This window comes from Neltuma alba, unplaced genomic scaffold (genome assembly GCF_004799145.2).
Source record: "Neltuma alba isolate B1F8T4 unplaced genomic scaffold, ASM479914v2 tig00013084_pilon, whole genome shotgun sequence".
NCBI lineage: Eukaryota > Viridiplantae > Streptophyta > Magnoliopsida > Fabales > Fabaceae > Neltuma > Neltuma alba.
In genome coordinates, this window is record NW_021637412.1 from 246,420 (window position 1) to 261,039 (window position 14,620).

The following is a 14,620-nucleotide window of genomic DNA, read 5'->3' on the forward strand; positions in this document are numbered from 1 at the left end:
ACCTTGGATAATTGAAGATTCTATTACTATTGCTCAAGTAGACCTGGTATTCAAGAATAAACTAGCAATGCTAGGAATATTGAACCCCAAGCTAGTTTGATCAATATTTACCTACCATTTTGAGGGGAAGTGTTAAAAAAAGTAAAACGATGTTCCTTTTTATTCAAAAAAGTGAGGAAAACTGATAATAGAAGTCTTCAAAAAATATTTGGCTTGGAGCCTATAGAAATCAATTTCAACCACTTTTTGAGAATTCACACAACAGCAACAAATGTACCCATTAGTACTACAATGAACAGCATATTACTTACATGATATATAGGAGAACCAGCCATATTGAAAAGCACTATTGTCATCTCAGGAGCTGAGACATTGCATGTCCACATGATGGTCTTACTGTCAGTTGATTGTTGCTTTACAACATCAGGAGCTTTCTCTTGCAGTGCCATTTTTCTCTTCTTTGACAAATGGAGGAACAACCAAGGCTGTAACCTACTCATTATGACGTTGCACTGGGTACCTCCTAGCTTAATTTCTGTTTCTGCTCTAACAGGCGAGGTTGGCTGAAGGAAGCACCCCAAAAATATGTATTATTCAAATAAGCAGGAATACAATTTCAAGAAGATATAATTCATAATTGTGCAATTAACAATCAACAAATAATAAATATATTAAACAGTAAAAAAATCTCAGCATATGATAAATCAATGCACTGCTATGTTTAGAGTTGCAGAGCAACTTTCCTTGCTACTAGTCACTTTGATTCTTCTCTTTTTAGTATTCTCACTTGAGAGCAAATACTACAAACTATTTTTGTGTAAATTTTTACCTCTTATAGAAATTTTTTTAATAACAAATGGAGCAATTTTCCAAAAATAGAAAAAAGTAAACTTTCTGGAAGTCTATTGTTGTGCATCTTTAAAGAAGTTTTATTAGGAAAAAAGAAAAGGGTAAAATAAAAGGAAGGACAAAGTATCCTTCAACGAATATTTATGCTTGTTGGTAAGTAATAAAAACTGCATTGAGCAGAACGATTAGAGGGCACAACTCTTCTAGTTAATCGTACAAGAGCACTGCCATTCATAGAAAAGGAATTCCATTAGAGAAGGTAGAAAACTTACAATGAAGAAGGATACAACAAGTTCATGAAACAGAAAGGAAAAAACAATAAAACCCCCATATCTTCACATATTTGACAGGGAAGAAAGCCAAAAAGAAGTCAAAATCACAAGTCTAAACCACACAAACTGCAAAGACCACCAGACACCATGAAAAATGCGAAAATTCCTCACCAAATGAATCATGAAAACGTCCGAGATCAGAGGCCACACCCATAGTTCAACAATATAATAGGTAACCATTGCCATTTATACATGAACTTGAGCAACAGTTATTTTCAAATGATGTGGCTTCTCAAGATAATTTAATCTAGAAAACTACACAATGTGTAGGCTTCAAAATTCACATGCAATGATTTCTCTTCCTTTCTCCACTAAAACTTCCTGTTTTTTCATGTCAAGCAACTTTTCCCATGAAATGATACAGAATTGCCCATGATTGTGCGTTACAAGGATGCTGTATTACAAGTAACTTACCTGTACTGGGATAAACACAAAAGATACCAAATCCACCTTCAATATTTCCAAAATGCAAGAACCAGCTTCCCTAAGAAGCTGTAATATCAACAGAAATTTGTCAACAAGAGTCAGAGCAATGTGAAATAGCACAAATCATATAAGAGCTTCATCAAAATCCATAGTCATGCTCCATACATGAATCTCACTAAATTCCAGTTGAAAATCAAGGCGTGTACTTTCCCCAACATCCTCCGTAGATCGAGATTTTATGCTTTTCAATTGGATGCCCATGATGTTATTCTTAATCGAAAGACCAAGTTCACGATGAACAAATCCCACGTCTAGCTTGGGTAGATTGAAGCTGACCTATCAAAAACAAGTATACTTCCATATTTAATATTGGATCTATCCAATAACTTTATCAATAGAAACATTGATGCCATTGTAAAACCTCTTGAACTGTTTTGCAAGATAAAACATAACCAACATCCAATATAAATCAAGAATACCTGGCTCTACATAAAAATTAGACAAAGAGGAAATGGTTAATCACCAACCAGTCAAGTATCACAAAGTAGATAGACACTGATTTTCACGAGGGTCCTAGATTTCCAAATTAAATCAACCAAAAGGAAACCAAACATCAAAAAGAAAAACCCGATATTGAAAGAGACTTGTGAGTGAAGGAAAAAAGTTTGCCCAAAAACCAACAAGTGCTCAAGAGCCAAAAACATCACAAGAATATCAATTTCCCGGTACCAAAGGTAAGATATCTAGTCCCCCCTTTGTTGTTCTTTTTAAAAAAAAAAAATACAATCATCCATAACGAGGAAACTAACAACAGAAACACCGCATGATCAGTATGACCTATGAAGAGGGGGAACAGCTGTGCAAAAGATTCACCATAACACCAAACATCCTCCAAGAAAGATAAACCCATGATACAACAACATTCCCACAGCGAAAATGACTGAGGCATTATCAACATTCTAAATTAATAAAACTATGTTGCAATTAAAGTGGCACATAAGAAACTTCTCAGAGAAACCACTGTACCTACAGATCACCAATATAAAGAATAAAATTGATACAGATAAAGTTCAACATTTAATTCATTCAACTCCACTCTCCCAGACATGAGAAAGAAGGCCTATGCACTCACAGCAGAGGTGCAGATCCTAAAAGTCCTGCAGTTAGATTCAAACTCGCATGTTTGTGTAGATAATGAAAGAAAACGAGGAAAATAAGATCAGACCAGAATGTGAATCCTCATAAATACAGATAAGAATATACAGAAAGAAGTTATTTATTTTAATCAGCTGAAATGAAAGCATAAGAACTCAACAGGACCCCCTCTTTCTTTGCTTTGCCGAGAGGCGGTTAGTTCTTAATAATCATAAGATTTTTTATTTGTATAAATGACAAAATAGAAAACTTTTTCTGATGTTTCAAAAAACTCCATTTCATTTTTTTCCTGATTACTCAAGAAAGAAATTAGAAAACCACATACACACATTCCAATGAGAAAACCACAAATTCCATATATTTATTTCACTGAAAGAGAAACCATGTATATTAATTAAGATTCAAGAAATACTGCCAATTTCTTATGTACATTCAGACACGAGATTATTTCTGCTCATTGCTAGGGTCTTACGCACAAATTTTAAAATTCAAACCTGTTATAGTTTCCACTACCTTGGTCTGAAGGAGAAAGGAAATAAAATTAAGCCCGTTTATTATTGGCTACATTAAGAAACACTGATAGAATTGAAAACAAAACACAACAGAAAATCTTCTAAATTAAATAACATCTTTATTGGAATGACGTCAAACATAAATATAGCAAATCAATCATTTTTCCCTCCCCCCTTAAGTAGGAGGGAGAGGAAGCAAAATAATTACTACAAATTTCATGCATGTCACCCAAATATATTTTTGTGAAGGACCCCTTCACCCCAATAGCTTAAGCTTCACCCCAATAGCTTAAGCTGCTCTGTAATGCTCATGATTGGTTTTATTAACATTTCCAACATGTCTTGCACAAAAATCCTTTGATGTGAGTATGATTGGTTTTATTAACATTTCTAACATGTCTTGCACAAAAATCCTTTGATGCGAGTATGATTGGTTTTATTAACATTTCCAACATGTCTTGCACAACAATCCTTTGGATGTGAACTCTAGAGAAAAGCACAAGCCCACCCCATCTTAACGCCAGAACATTTTCTTTCTTTTTTTTTGGGGTAAATATGCCAAACCATCATTTTAATTAAGAGAGTGAAAGACCAAGAATCAAATTTCAACCTCCAAGACACTCAGATATTGACACATCATAATCAATGACCATTCTTATCTTCAACAATTGTAATAAAAAGAAAAATCAATAGAAGGATTCTGAGTGACAAAAGTATGCTCCATAACTCCAATCTCTTGATATCCAGTCAAATTCGAGAATAAAAACATAAATGACTGTGAAATAGTTTAAGAGACGTTCAACCAATAATACTTCTGTAGTAAATATTCTTCAATTACAAAATTTTGGAACTTTGCTTCTATCTTTTTTTTTCTATTTTCTGTTCATTCAGCATATGCTCTTTCTTTCTCTATAACAAAAAACACACGTAATACAAGAATCAGAAGAATATCTAAATTCACAACCTTTTCAGGAAACATCAAACTGTATTTGAAGAGTGAAGCAAGTGCATGCCGCTTATTGGTGGGCTTTTTTGAAGAGACCGAATCAACATTTGGATCAATAATGCCGTCAGAGACAAAAGGAGGTTCTGAGGAACTCTTGATTCCCAAGAGTAACTCTTCATTCAAATTCACTGTGACCTCTCCGCTGGAAATGTCCACATTCTTAATAATTATACCCACTTCCCTAAGTCCAAAAAGACCAACTTAGTAGCCATTAATATAATACACAACTTAATAAACTAGGGCGAGTAACTGAGGTAAAGCCAGGGAAAACTATTAAGACAGTATAGAATGAGAATAAGTTATAGAATATTTTAAGGAAGAAAACAATAAAAAGACTCGCATAAAAAACTGCTGAGGGGTACACCAAACAATGAAACACAAAGTATGCCCAAAGAAGAAGAAGAAGAAGCCTCCTTGCAGTGCAAGGAAAACAGAAAGTAAGAAAACAACAAAAGTCTGTGAAGCTTAGAAATCAAAGCTACAAGTTTTTGATAGAAAACTCTTGGACCTTTTAACGCGATGCTCAGTTAAAAAACTAGGTTAGGATGTTAAATTTCGTAGCTTCTATAGTTGAAGCTCTTTGTCTGAAAAGCCACAATTCATTCCAACAGCAAGGTTAAAAACATGCAAGCTTGGAATCATCTTCACACCATCATCCAGATCCTCTTTACCCAATAACTATTAACACTGAAAAAACCTCTTTTCACAACTCCAACGAGTTAAAGATTTGTAATTTCACAAGGACAATAAGTAAAGATTAATACTTCAAAAAACATAGAGATGAAAACTTACCTATCATGTCCAAATTCACAAGAGATAGAAACTTCTTCACAGATGAAAGGGGCAGACGGCCTTTCTATTGAGGTAATGAACGGCTGGCCAGAAGAATTGCACTCTCCACCACTAGAATTAGATAACTGGTCACAGCTGACCCGTGGTTCACCAATGTGAAAAAGAATGGGTAATATATGCAGCCGGACAAGTAAATTTGACCCAGCACCACCGTTTTTAGATATATCCACTTTCAATTCCTTTATTTCAACTGTAGATTTAGGTGTCTGCAACATGTAAGATAGCATCTATGATGTAAAGAAAATATTTAACATCCCAAATAAGACATAAAGAAAAGGAAATAAATAAAAGTTTAAAATAACAAGCAGGCACGATGCCTTAAACATTATCTAATTAAATCATTTATTTTTTAAAGAGAATCTTATAAAATCATGGATATCTTTAAATACATCACTAAAATTTATTAAATATAAAAGTTAAAAAAGGATTAAGAATAGATTAATATAAATTATAAGATTAAAATAGATTCCAAATTTGATTTTTTTCTATCATAAAATTTCAAACATTTCTGCAACATTATTTCTGTATTATAATTACTAGGAAAAATCATTTCGCAGCTACATATACGTTCCCTCAATTTTTAGTTTAGCACCTATGTTTTTTTAATTAAATCCTTTAACTTTGTTCTATTCATACTGTTAGTCCCTGTACTTTAGGAAACTGTACTTTAAACTTCGACCCCGTCATATAAAAAGCCAATGTCTCGCTGTCTCAGTTCGGAATCCAAATCACTCCAGACAGTGCCAAATACTATGTAATCTGAACAGACTACAATGGTTCAATCGAGAAAATTAACGTATTCATCAAGGAACAACCTGACAGAAATGCACCAATAGTATCAAAACCCAAATAACCAGTGTTAACCTCAGATCTAGATCTCAAAAACATCGTGAAGCAGAGCTCTTACTTGGGGTTCTCTGCTTCCACCAGAACAACCTACCAGTTAAATTGTGTTCTGAGATGGAACATGATGGTGGAGGTTCTTTCAGAAAATAGGAATAAGTTGGGATCTTTGAGGGTGGGTTTTGGTATAGGTTGCCATTGATGGCTTTGATTCTGGTGAGGATTGGTGAGTCCGTGTATTATGTATTATAACAAGAAGAGAAAAAGGAGGTTGGATGATGAACAGATATTGAGGACATTGAAGGGCTTACCAGGAACGCTGCTCTAGATCAGGGAATTGAAGAAGGCGACAAAAAATTTCACTGAGAAGAAAAAGCTTGGAGAAGAAGGGTTTGGGATGGTGTACAGGGGGATTTTGTAGAAAGAGAATAATTTGCAAGTTGCAATGAATAAATTCTGCAGAGATAAAATGACATGGTCAAAGTCTCCGTTGATGGTATGCAAAATATAGATGTAAGATTTTTGGTTGTAACGGTGTTTGTTTACTCCAATGGCCCTTCAGTGTGTTTCCTAAAGTACAGGGGCTAATGGTGCTAATAAAATTAAATTAAAGGATTTAATTAAAAAAAATGAAAAAAAAAGTATCGTACCAAATTAGAAATTAAGGAAAAGTATAGGTAACGACAAAATGGTTTTCCCTAATTAATATTTTAAACTTCTTATAAATACTAATAATAAAGTTATTAGATGAAACTATTAATCAATTTGTTCCATTTGTTCCTGAGGTAAAAAGAGTTCCAACTAGTCCTAAGTAGTTTCTTTCAGTCAATATAGTCACCACATTCAATGATATAATGATATGATTCTCTAAATTAATATATTACACATTACCAATAATATAAGTACTAATTTGTTATGTGTGCAAAAAAAAAAAAGTAATAATTTCGGTAATACAAATATACATCATTATATGAAATTATAAAGTCAACATGTGTACAACCATACAAGAAAAAGGCACCGTGTTATGTGATATATACCTTCACAACCAGATCTGCCACACAAACTGACAAATATCTTGCAATGTTGGCTACAATCATCCATTTTCCCCTGCCTGAAGCGCTTGATTTCCGAGTTTTCATCTTCTGAGGGCTTTTATTTGAAGGCCTTATTACAACTTCCAAGTCACATATTAAAACTTGAAGCTTTGGATCTCGAGAAATAAAACCCACCCCAAGTTTGACTAAAGACTGGCGCAAGCTAAGTTTAATTTCACCAACAGATACAGATTCAACAGAACCCTGTTCATGCAATTGAATAACATAAGATCATAGAGACACAAGTCTGCTAACCAAATAAAATTTCGCATCTCATTAGAATGAAATACCCAGGATCAGCTAAAGGGGGCTGGATGACCAATACCAACCAAACCAAGTTGCCCAAGGGATTCTAAAGCCTAGTGCAAATATTATTTAGAAAAAGGTAAAAATAGACAGATGTTAATCATCCGTGTTGAAATAAATAAAGTGAAACAACAACAAGCCTTACCTTATTAAATGAGATCAGTCACATGAATTACACAATGCTTTTAAACTCTATCAAAAACATTTCACACATACCATTCACTAAGAGATCCAATTCTATAACTACTTTAAGTGTTTTTCTTAGTCTCTCTCTACATCTTTTCATATGACTCACGACCACTTGCTAAACTATGCACTGGTGCCTCTAGCAACTTTCTTTGCACATGCCCTGACCCCCTTAATCAATTTTCTACCATTTCGCCTCAATAGGTGTCACACTATCTTTTCCTTATATATAATCATTTTGAACCCTGTCTTTTCTTATATAACAACACACCTATTTTAACCAATGTCAAAACAGAAGCAGCCCATTCGCCCAAAAACTGATGAACTGATACCTAGAACAGTCCAAAACAACATGCTAACTAGAGGTGAAGAGCTAATCAACAGAGTCTTAAACCAATCAAAAATAGGGACACAGGCGGGTTGACCTATTAATTTGGTTTGAAGAAAAATGAAGGAAAGATAGAGATTGAAGGCAAAGATCAGTGGACATGATAGCTCAAGCATTCTACGTTTGCTATTAAAGAAAACAAGAAGAAGAAGCATGAGAAAGAGTAAGAGTGAAAAAGAAAAGATAAAAAAAGACTAAAAAGATGAAGAATGGAGATGGAGGAAGAAGATAACCTAAGAGCAATCCATGTTGAAAAATTAAGTGAACATATATATATAATGCCTCCATTTATTCATATTTCAAATTATAAAATATTTATTATCAATTTAGAAAAACTATTTTTATTTCATATCTTTTTAAATTTTATTTTATTTTTTATTATTAGTTTATTTGAAATCTATATTTTATTTTTGTTATTCTTTTTTTATTTTTTGGTATTTGAAATAGTCAACATAAAATTAAAAATATAATATATTAATCAGCACCCATTCGACTACTACTCAACAATAGTCAGACCATTGGACCTTGAGCACCAAAGAGAAGCCACAAATGTTAACCTGGCCCCCATAAGGCATATAATGACATAAAGCATGGAAACAAGGATGATCTTTTCTAAAAATAAAAAAATAAAAAAAAGAAGCATTTCACTACAGCCAAAATTAAGACATGACCCTCTCAAGTCATAGCAAGATAAAATGCAATGCATAAAACCCCATTGTTGTTTAATACTTCCATGAAAATAACATAGCAAATAAAGGAAAGACAACCTTTTTGAATTTCACAACCACGTCTCTTAAACATTTCCATCCACTAACACGAAATCCAACAGATGCTCCCAGAATCCGGCTCAAAATCCAAGCCAGCAACCTAGAAGCAAATCTGTAAAAAGACAAATGATCACATCAAGTATCACAATTGCTCAAATGCTTCAAGTCTCTAAATCGACTACAGAAATAGAGAAGAAGTACTGGCCAAAGGTGACCTGATATAGCTTAAATCACACCTCATAATGCATAGGATATTCAGCATTTATTGCAAGTCTGGGAAAGCATTGGATAAGAGAGCAAAAGCAATTCAGAGAAATATACTTGTATTATTGAATGATTCGATCCAATGAATAGAACACAGAGGTATATAAAGATTAATACACTAGGTTTATAACTAACTAACTAACCAATCCTCCACTCATAACTAACATAATACTAACTACTAACTGCCTTAACGGCAAGAAGCACTGGCAGTTTGACGAGAGGTTATCACTAGGAAACAATTTGAGACAAGAATTTTGGTTGTCACTCTCAAACATCTCTACAGAGACATTGCTACTGTTTGAGTACTCTTCTCATGATGGCAGGATTCATTACCGTGGTGCTGTCCCAATCCCTCAATATCATCTCATTTTAACAAAAAGCAGATCAAATGAACTCAAATCATTCCAGAAAGGATGGTATACCCTCAAATGCAAGAATATTGTAAGATGGCCCCATTTCACTACGATCATCTAAAAATTTAAATCGGAAATGTAAAAGAGTGTAGAACACTGAGGCACTAGAATTCTGTTCGCATTTCTTTTCCAGATAGAAGAAAAAGCCAAAGGACTACGCAGAAAGAACAGAGGGTCAAATACCCAAAGAACAGTAGAAAACCCCCATAAGATAAGACATAGCCATCAATCCCTATTGCAGAACTGATTGAAAAACACAGTTAAAGAAACTATGGGCTGAAAATCAAAGGAGTGCTCATAGACGATAGAAACATTCCATATTGACCTGAAAAATTTTATAATTCTTAAAATACAAGCTTGCCCCTGAATCCAATGAACTTTTTAACACCAAAAAAGAAAACGAAATTAGTTGAGTTATTCAATACAGGGCTCAAATCAATGATCTGTCGCAGGTACACAGGCTGCACAAAACCGTTATGACTAATGTTAGTCATGTGATATTTTTATTCTAAGCTAGCACTCATCTATTTCTTTACTGACTATTTCTTTACTGAACGGCAGCTTGGTATTTGTAAGATAGACTGCTAGATATTTATGAGAGATGTTAGACCGACCTACCAATCTGCAGCAATTTTCTAAGAAATTTCAGTGCTTTTGGAATCGTGAGGAAAATGCAGCCAAGTGAAAGTTCAAATGAGAGAGTGAAATCACAGGGATGTATAATAATACATCGTTGTCTTCGCCACCTTCATGGACTAAAGTAGTTCACAAGTCTTTTTCATATGACAGCAAATAGTTCTTGAGAGGGTTCATTCCTTCAAATGTACAGCGGCACTGCAGGTTACCCTTTCGTGCTTTCTGTGACTCTTTGTTTCCAGTAAAGAATTATCATGTCTTCAATGCAAAATCATGGATACTACTCCCAACGCAATAATACCCATATAACACTCTTATTGCTCTACACGTTTGTTTGGCTTTTTTTTTTTTTTTAAATAATTCAAGAGTCTAAGCATCCTTGTCTTGGTAAATCTAAGATCCCTCAAAGTTTTCCGAATTCTTGGTCAACTGAGATGAAATTTGTCCAAGTATTTCCTTTCTTTTCTGAGGGGTTGGGGGGCTGGGGGGTTACGCAAGTGCATCGAACTGAGATATAAAAGAAAATAGCAATAACTTGAAATCAAATAATCAATGAATACGCTAAAATTCTGTACTGAAGTATATATAAATTGAATGACTTACATGAATACGAGCCACGACGTAATAGAAAGTAACAAGAATCCAAAGAGGAACTTGACAGGTGAAGCTGCCATTTTCAATAGGAAGAGTAATTTCTCCCCGGCAATGGGCGAATGTCAATCTCGCTCCCGAAATGCTCCGAGATGAAGCTCGAACACGCTTTTCTCGGGTAACTTCATACCAGAGTACACCGAACGAACAATTGTGAATGGAAAAAATGGAGAGAGAAACCTAAATTTTAGTCACTAAAATATCTTTGAAATGAAGACTTCGAATCAGACTTTGTCACGCAGTGATCAGAACGCTGTTTATCTCGGACTTAGATCCGAACCGCGAGGTGTTCGGAGATCAGAGACATGGAGGGTTGGAGACTCGGGGAGGGAATCAGGGGAGAAGTAACGCCGCCAGGGGATGCGTTATATAAGAATTAATTTAATTAATTAATATAGTAATTTAATAATAATTTGTTTTTTTTTCTTGCTAGTATTATACTAGTTCTGGTCCTTAATATAAAAATTTATTTAATTTTTATTTAATCTTAAATATAACATTTTAATCTATTTTATCTTTCGTATATTTTTAAGATAGTTTTTATAAGAATAATAATTCTACCCAATATACTTGATTAGTAAGGATATTCAAGGAAATGTTACACCCATTTATTACAAATAACTAATTTTTTTAATCTACTCAAATTAGTCAATTAACTCTTATATTAAATATTAGAGCTAGTATTTTTTACCATGATATGTCTATAATTAAATTTTTAATTGTAATTAATGTGACATTATCATTATGGATAGCATGAACTCCTTCCAGCCCTTTATTATTGTAAGACATTTTTTTTATTGGGAAAATTAATCTTTTAGCCTTTCAATTTTTAACTCACTTTTAACTCAATTCCTCAGTTATGACTCGATGTGACTCAATCTCTGAAATTTTGACTCGTTTGTAACTCAATCTCTTATCTTTTTTTAGTTTTTATATTATGATTCTGAGTCATCCTACATGGCAAAAATAACTAATAACACCCTTATAATTATTTCCACCTCACTCCACCTGTTCTGTTTTTCCCAAAAAAAAATAAACAAAAGAACAAGATACATAACCCGATGATCATCCTTCCCACCCGCATTCATAGGCTTGTTGGCGTCTTTGTGGTCTCTAAGATCACCACAGTTGGGATTGAAACCCAATTTCGCATCTTGGGTGAATTCCAAAGATGGCAAGTTATGACTTTGCTGCCGACGGAGAGAGAGAACTAGAAGAAGCAGGACTAGAAAACGAGGACCTCGTCTTAGCCCCTCGTCTTTTTCAAATACCCTCACACAGTCACAAAGGCAGACTCACAAAAGCTGCGGAAGAAAAAGATATTTGCAAAAGTGAGGGAGGAATGGAGGAGGAGGGCAATGAACTCCAAAGCGAGAATGGAAGTGAGTGTTAGATTTGAAGCTGGGAATTGGTCTGAATCCCAACTGTGGTGATCTCAGAGACCACAAAGACACCGGCAAGCCTGCGAATACTGGTGGGAAGGATGATCATCTGGTTATGCAGCTCGTTCTTTTGTTTATTTTATTTTTTGGAAAAAGAGAATAGGTGGAGCTGAGGTGGAAATAATTATAAGGGTGTTATTAGTTATTTTTGCCATGTAGGATGACTCAGAATCATAATATAAAAACTGAAAAAGATAAAGAGAAGTTATAAATGAGTCAAAAGTTTAAGAATTGAGTCGCACTGAGTCAGAGTTAAGGGACTGAATTAAAAATTGAAAGACTAAAAGAGTAATTTTCTTTTTTTTATTTTTAACTATCCCGTGCCCATTATAAAAACAATGTTTGTTAGTTGACAGTTGATATCTCTATTTTCAAATTTATACTTCAAAATTATTCATAATTGCCGCCAATTAATGATTCGGATTAGACTCTTTTTTTTTTTTTTAATGTCACAATTTTGATATAACCTTGTATACTTTAAGCCTGAAACTGAAAGTGTTGCTTGTCTTGTAATCTTTTATTGGAACGTTTTATAAATTAAAACATAAGGCTTTTATAAAAAAAAAACTTATATTAATATAAAAATATGTGAAAGGAGCATGATAAATTAGCTGTGATCCTTTTAAATATTTTAACTCTGTTAGAATTTGCATCATACTTAGTGTAATAAAATTTTGGGCTTCATGCATGGCACTATCTGAACTTAAGTTTTGACAAAGTTAAAAAAAAAAATTAAGTTAACGGAGAGCTAAATTAAACGAATTAATTGAAGACGGTAGAGAGGAGCTATCTCTCTTATTTTCTCTGCTCCGTGACTTCTCAATCTTCCTACGATCTTTGTACGCGATTTTTCTAGGTTTTTTTGTTATCCTGCTACTGTTTTCCACTATTTTTCTTTTCATATCAGGTCTATTCGTTTCTCCTGTCCAACATGCTATTGCCGTCATGTGGGGAAAAGCGCCCAAATTATTGTTGACGTCATTACTTGTTTGTCAAGGTTCTGAGTCATCGTCTGTTCATACGTTGAAGATTGAAGCACTTTGTGAATTTTCATTGTGGGGGTTGAGGACTTGGTTTGGATTGTTTAGTACCACCTTAACTGCGTTGTTCATGACTTTGCGCTTATTCCACGCCAAGGAATGTAGCTTCTCCAAGAATTTACTTTTGTTATTCAAGAATGGTACCTAAGTAATTTTTTTTCTCATGCTTGAATTCGGTTTCTTATTCTCTTGCCTGGTTACCATACAGAAGATGTCGCGAGGAAACTTGTTTGGTTTTTATCTGGAATATGATCCATCGTCCCTGTATTCTCAAGGTGGTTTACGATACTCTTGAAGGATCTTATTTTTTAAATACTATTATTGCTTGAGCTTATGTTGACGCCGAGTGAATCAATTCTTATAAAGATGGTTTATGATATTCTTGAAAGATCTTACTACCTCCTGTCTTTAATATAAGGTTTGGTTTGGCTTTTATTTTGATCCTAAATATAAGATCTCAATCCACTTTGTCTATAATATTTATGTATTTTTTTTCCAAGATAGTCTCTCTAACAATGATAGTACCAGCCAATATACTTAATTAGTAAGAATATTTTAGAAAAAACAATACATATTTATGACAAATAACTAACTTAACTTTTTTCCTTAATCTTCTCAAATTAGTCAACTAGCTCTTATAATTAGGATCAGAGGTAGTATTTTCTAAATGCTACTATTGTCTAGGCTTATGTTGACGTTGAGTGAATTAATCCTTGTAAACATTTCACCGAAGTGTGTTAGAAGTCTTTGTTGAAATTATGGAAGAGTTGGTTTACATTAGAACCAATGAATCAATTTTTTTTTTTATAATAAATAAGTTAAAGGGAGGTGAGTTTCAACAACTCACCAAAATCAGGACATGTCCCCAGACTTAAAAAATATTTACAGATGTACTTACAAATTGGACCACCAACAAGATTCTTATATCGACAACATGATTCGAATTCACAATTTTATAGGTTATGAGTTGATTTCTTACAAATTAGACCAACTCTTATTGACAATAAATCATTGTTCTAAGGTGGCGCATGGTTTTCGTTTTTGCTTTTTAAAAAAGTGTTTGGGAAGCTATAAAAGTGTTTTTCAAAAGCATTTTTTTACAAATCGAGACAAACTCTTCTACATATTTACTTTGTATACTGTAAAATTATTCTTAAAATTGTGGTTTCGTTTCAATTCAGACACCCTGAGATATAGTCATGTTATCTTTTGGGACTCAATCTTATCTTCCAACATGATATTGGGTTTTTTGTTAATGGTGTCTGATCTTAAGCCTAACACTCATGCCTAGCATGCCCGATAAGTAAGATTTTCCCTCATTCGCTAATAATGACGTCTTCGGCCCAATGGTCTTCTCTAGCTGAACATAGTCCTGTTTCACCCACGGATGTTAGTATAAACGTGCATTGTTTCACCAACCTCACCAAAAAAATCCCCCGTTATAGCATTCGACTTTAC

At 33.9% G+C, this 14,620-nt stretch overlaps 1 protein-coding gene across 4 annotated transcripts in view; it reads right to left on the reverse strand.

Moving 5' to 3' along the window:
- LOC114734308 (protein SABRE) overlaps nucleotides 1–11,002 on the reverse strand; it is a 30,142-nt gene extending 19,140 nt beyond the window's left edge. For 2 of the 4 annotated variants that reach the window (XM_028921920.1, XM_028921918.1), the window contains exons 1-8: nucleotides 10,633–11,002; nucleotides 8,717–8,828; nucleotides 7,013–7,273; nucleotides 5,073–5,338; nucleotides 4,239–4,461; nucleotides 1,773–1,943; nucleotides 1,596–1,673; nucleotides 312–563 (exon numbers count right to left, since the gene is read on the reverse strand). In XM_028921920.1, coding sequence (XP_028777753.1) covers nucleotides 312–563; nucleotides 1,596–1,673; nucleotides 1,773–1,943; nucleotides 4,239–4,461; nucleotides 5,073–5,338; nucleotides 7,013–7,273; nucleotides 8,717–8,828; nucleotides 10,633–10,703 — 1,434 coding nt within the window. In that variant the 5' untranslated portion in view covers nucleotides 10,704–11,002. Of the gene's footprint in view, nucleotides 1–311; nucleotides 564–1,595; nucleotides 1,674–1,772; nucleotides 1,944–4,238; nucleotides 4,462–5,072; nucleotides 5,339–6,228; nucleotides 6,238–7,012; nucleotides 7,274–8,716; nucleotides 8,829–10,632 lie in introns of those variants that run through there. The other 2 variants (XM_028921921.1, XM_028921922.1) reach the window with 2 other exon arrangements.
- Between the last annotated feature and the right edge of the window lie 3,618 nt (nucleotides 11,003–14,620).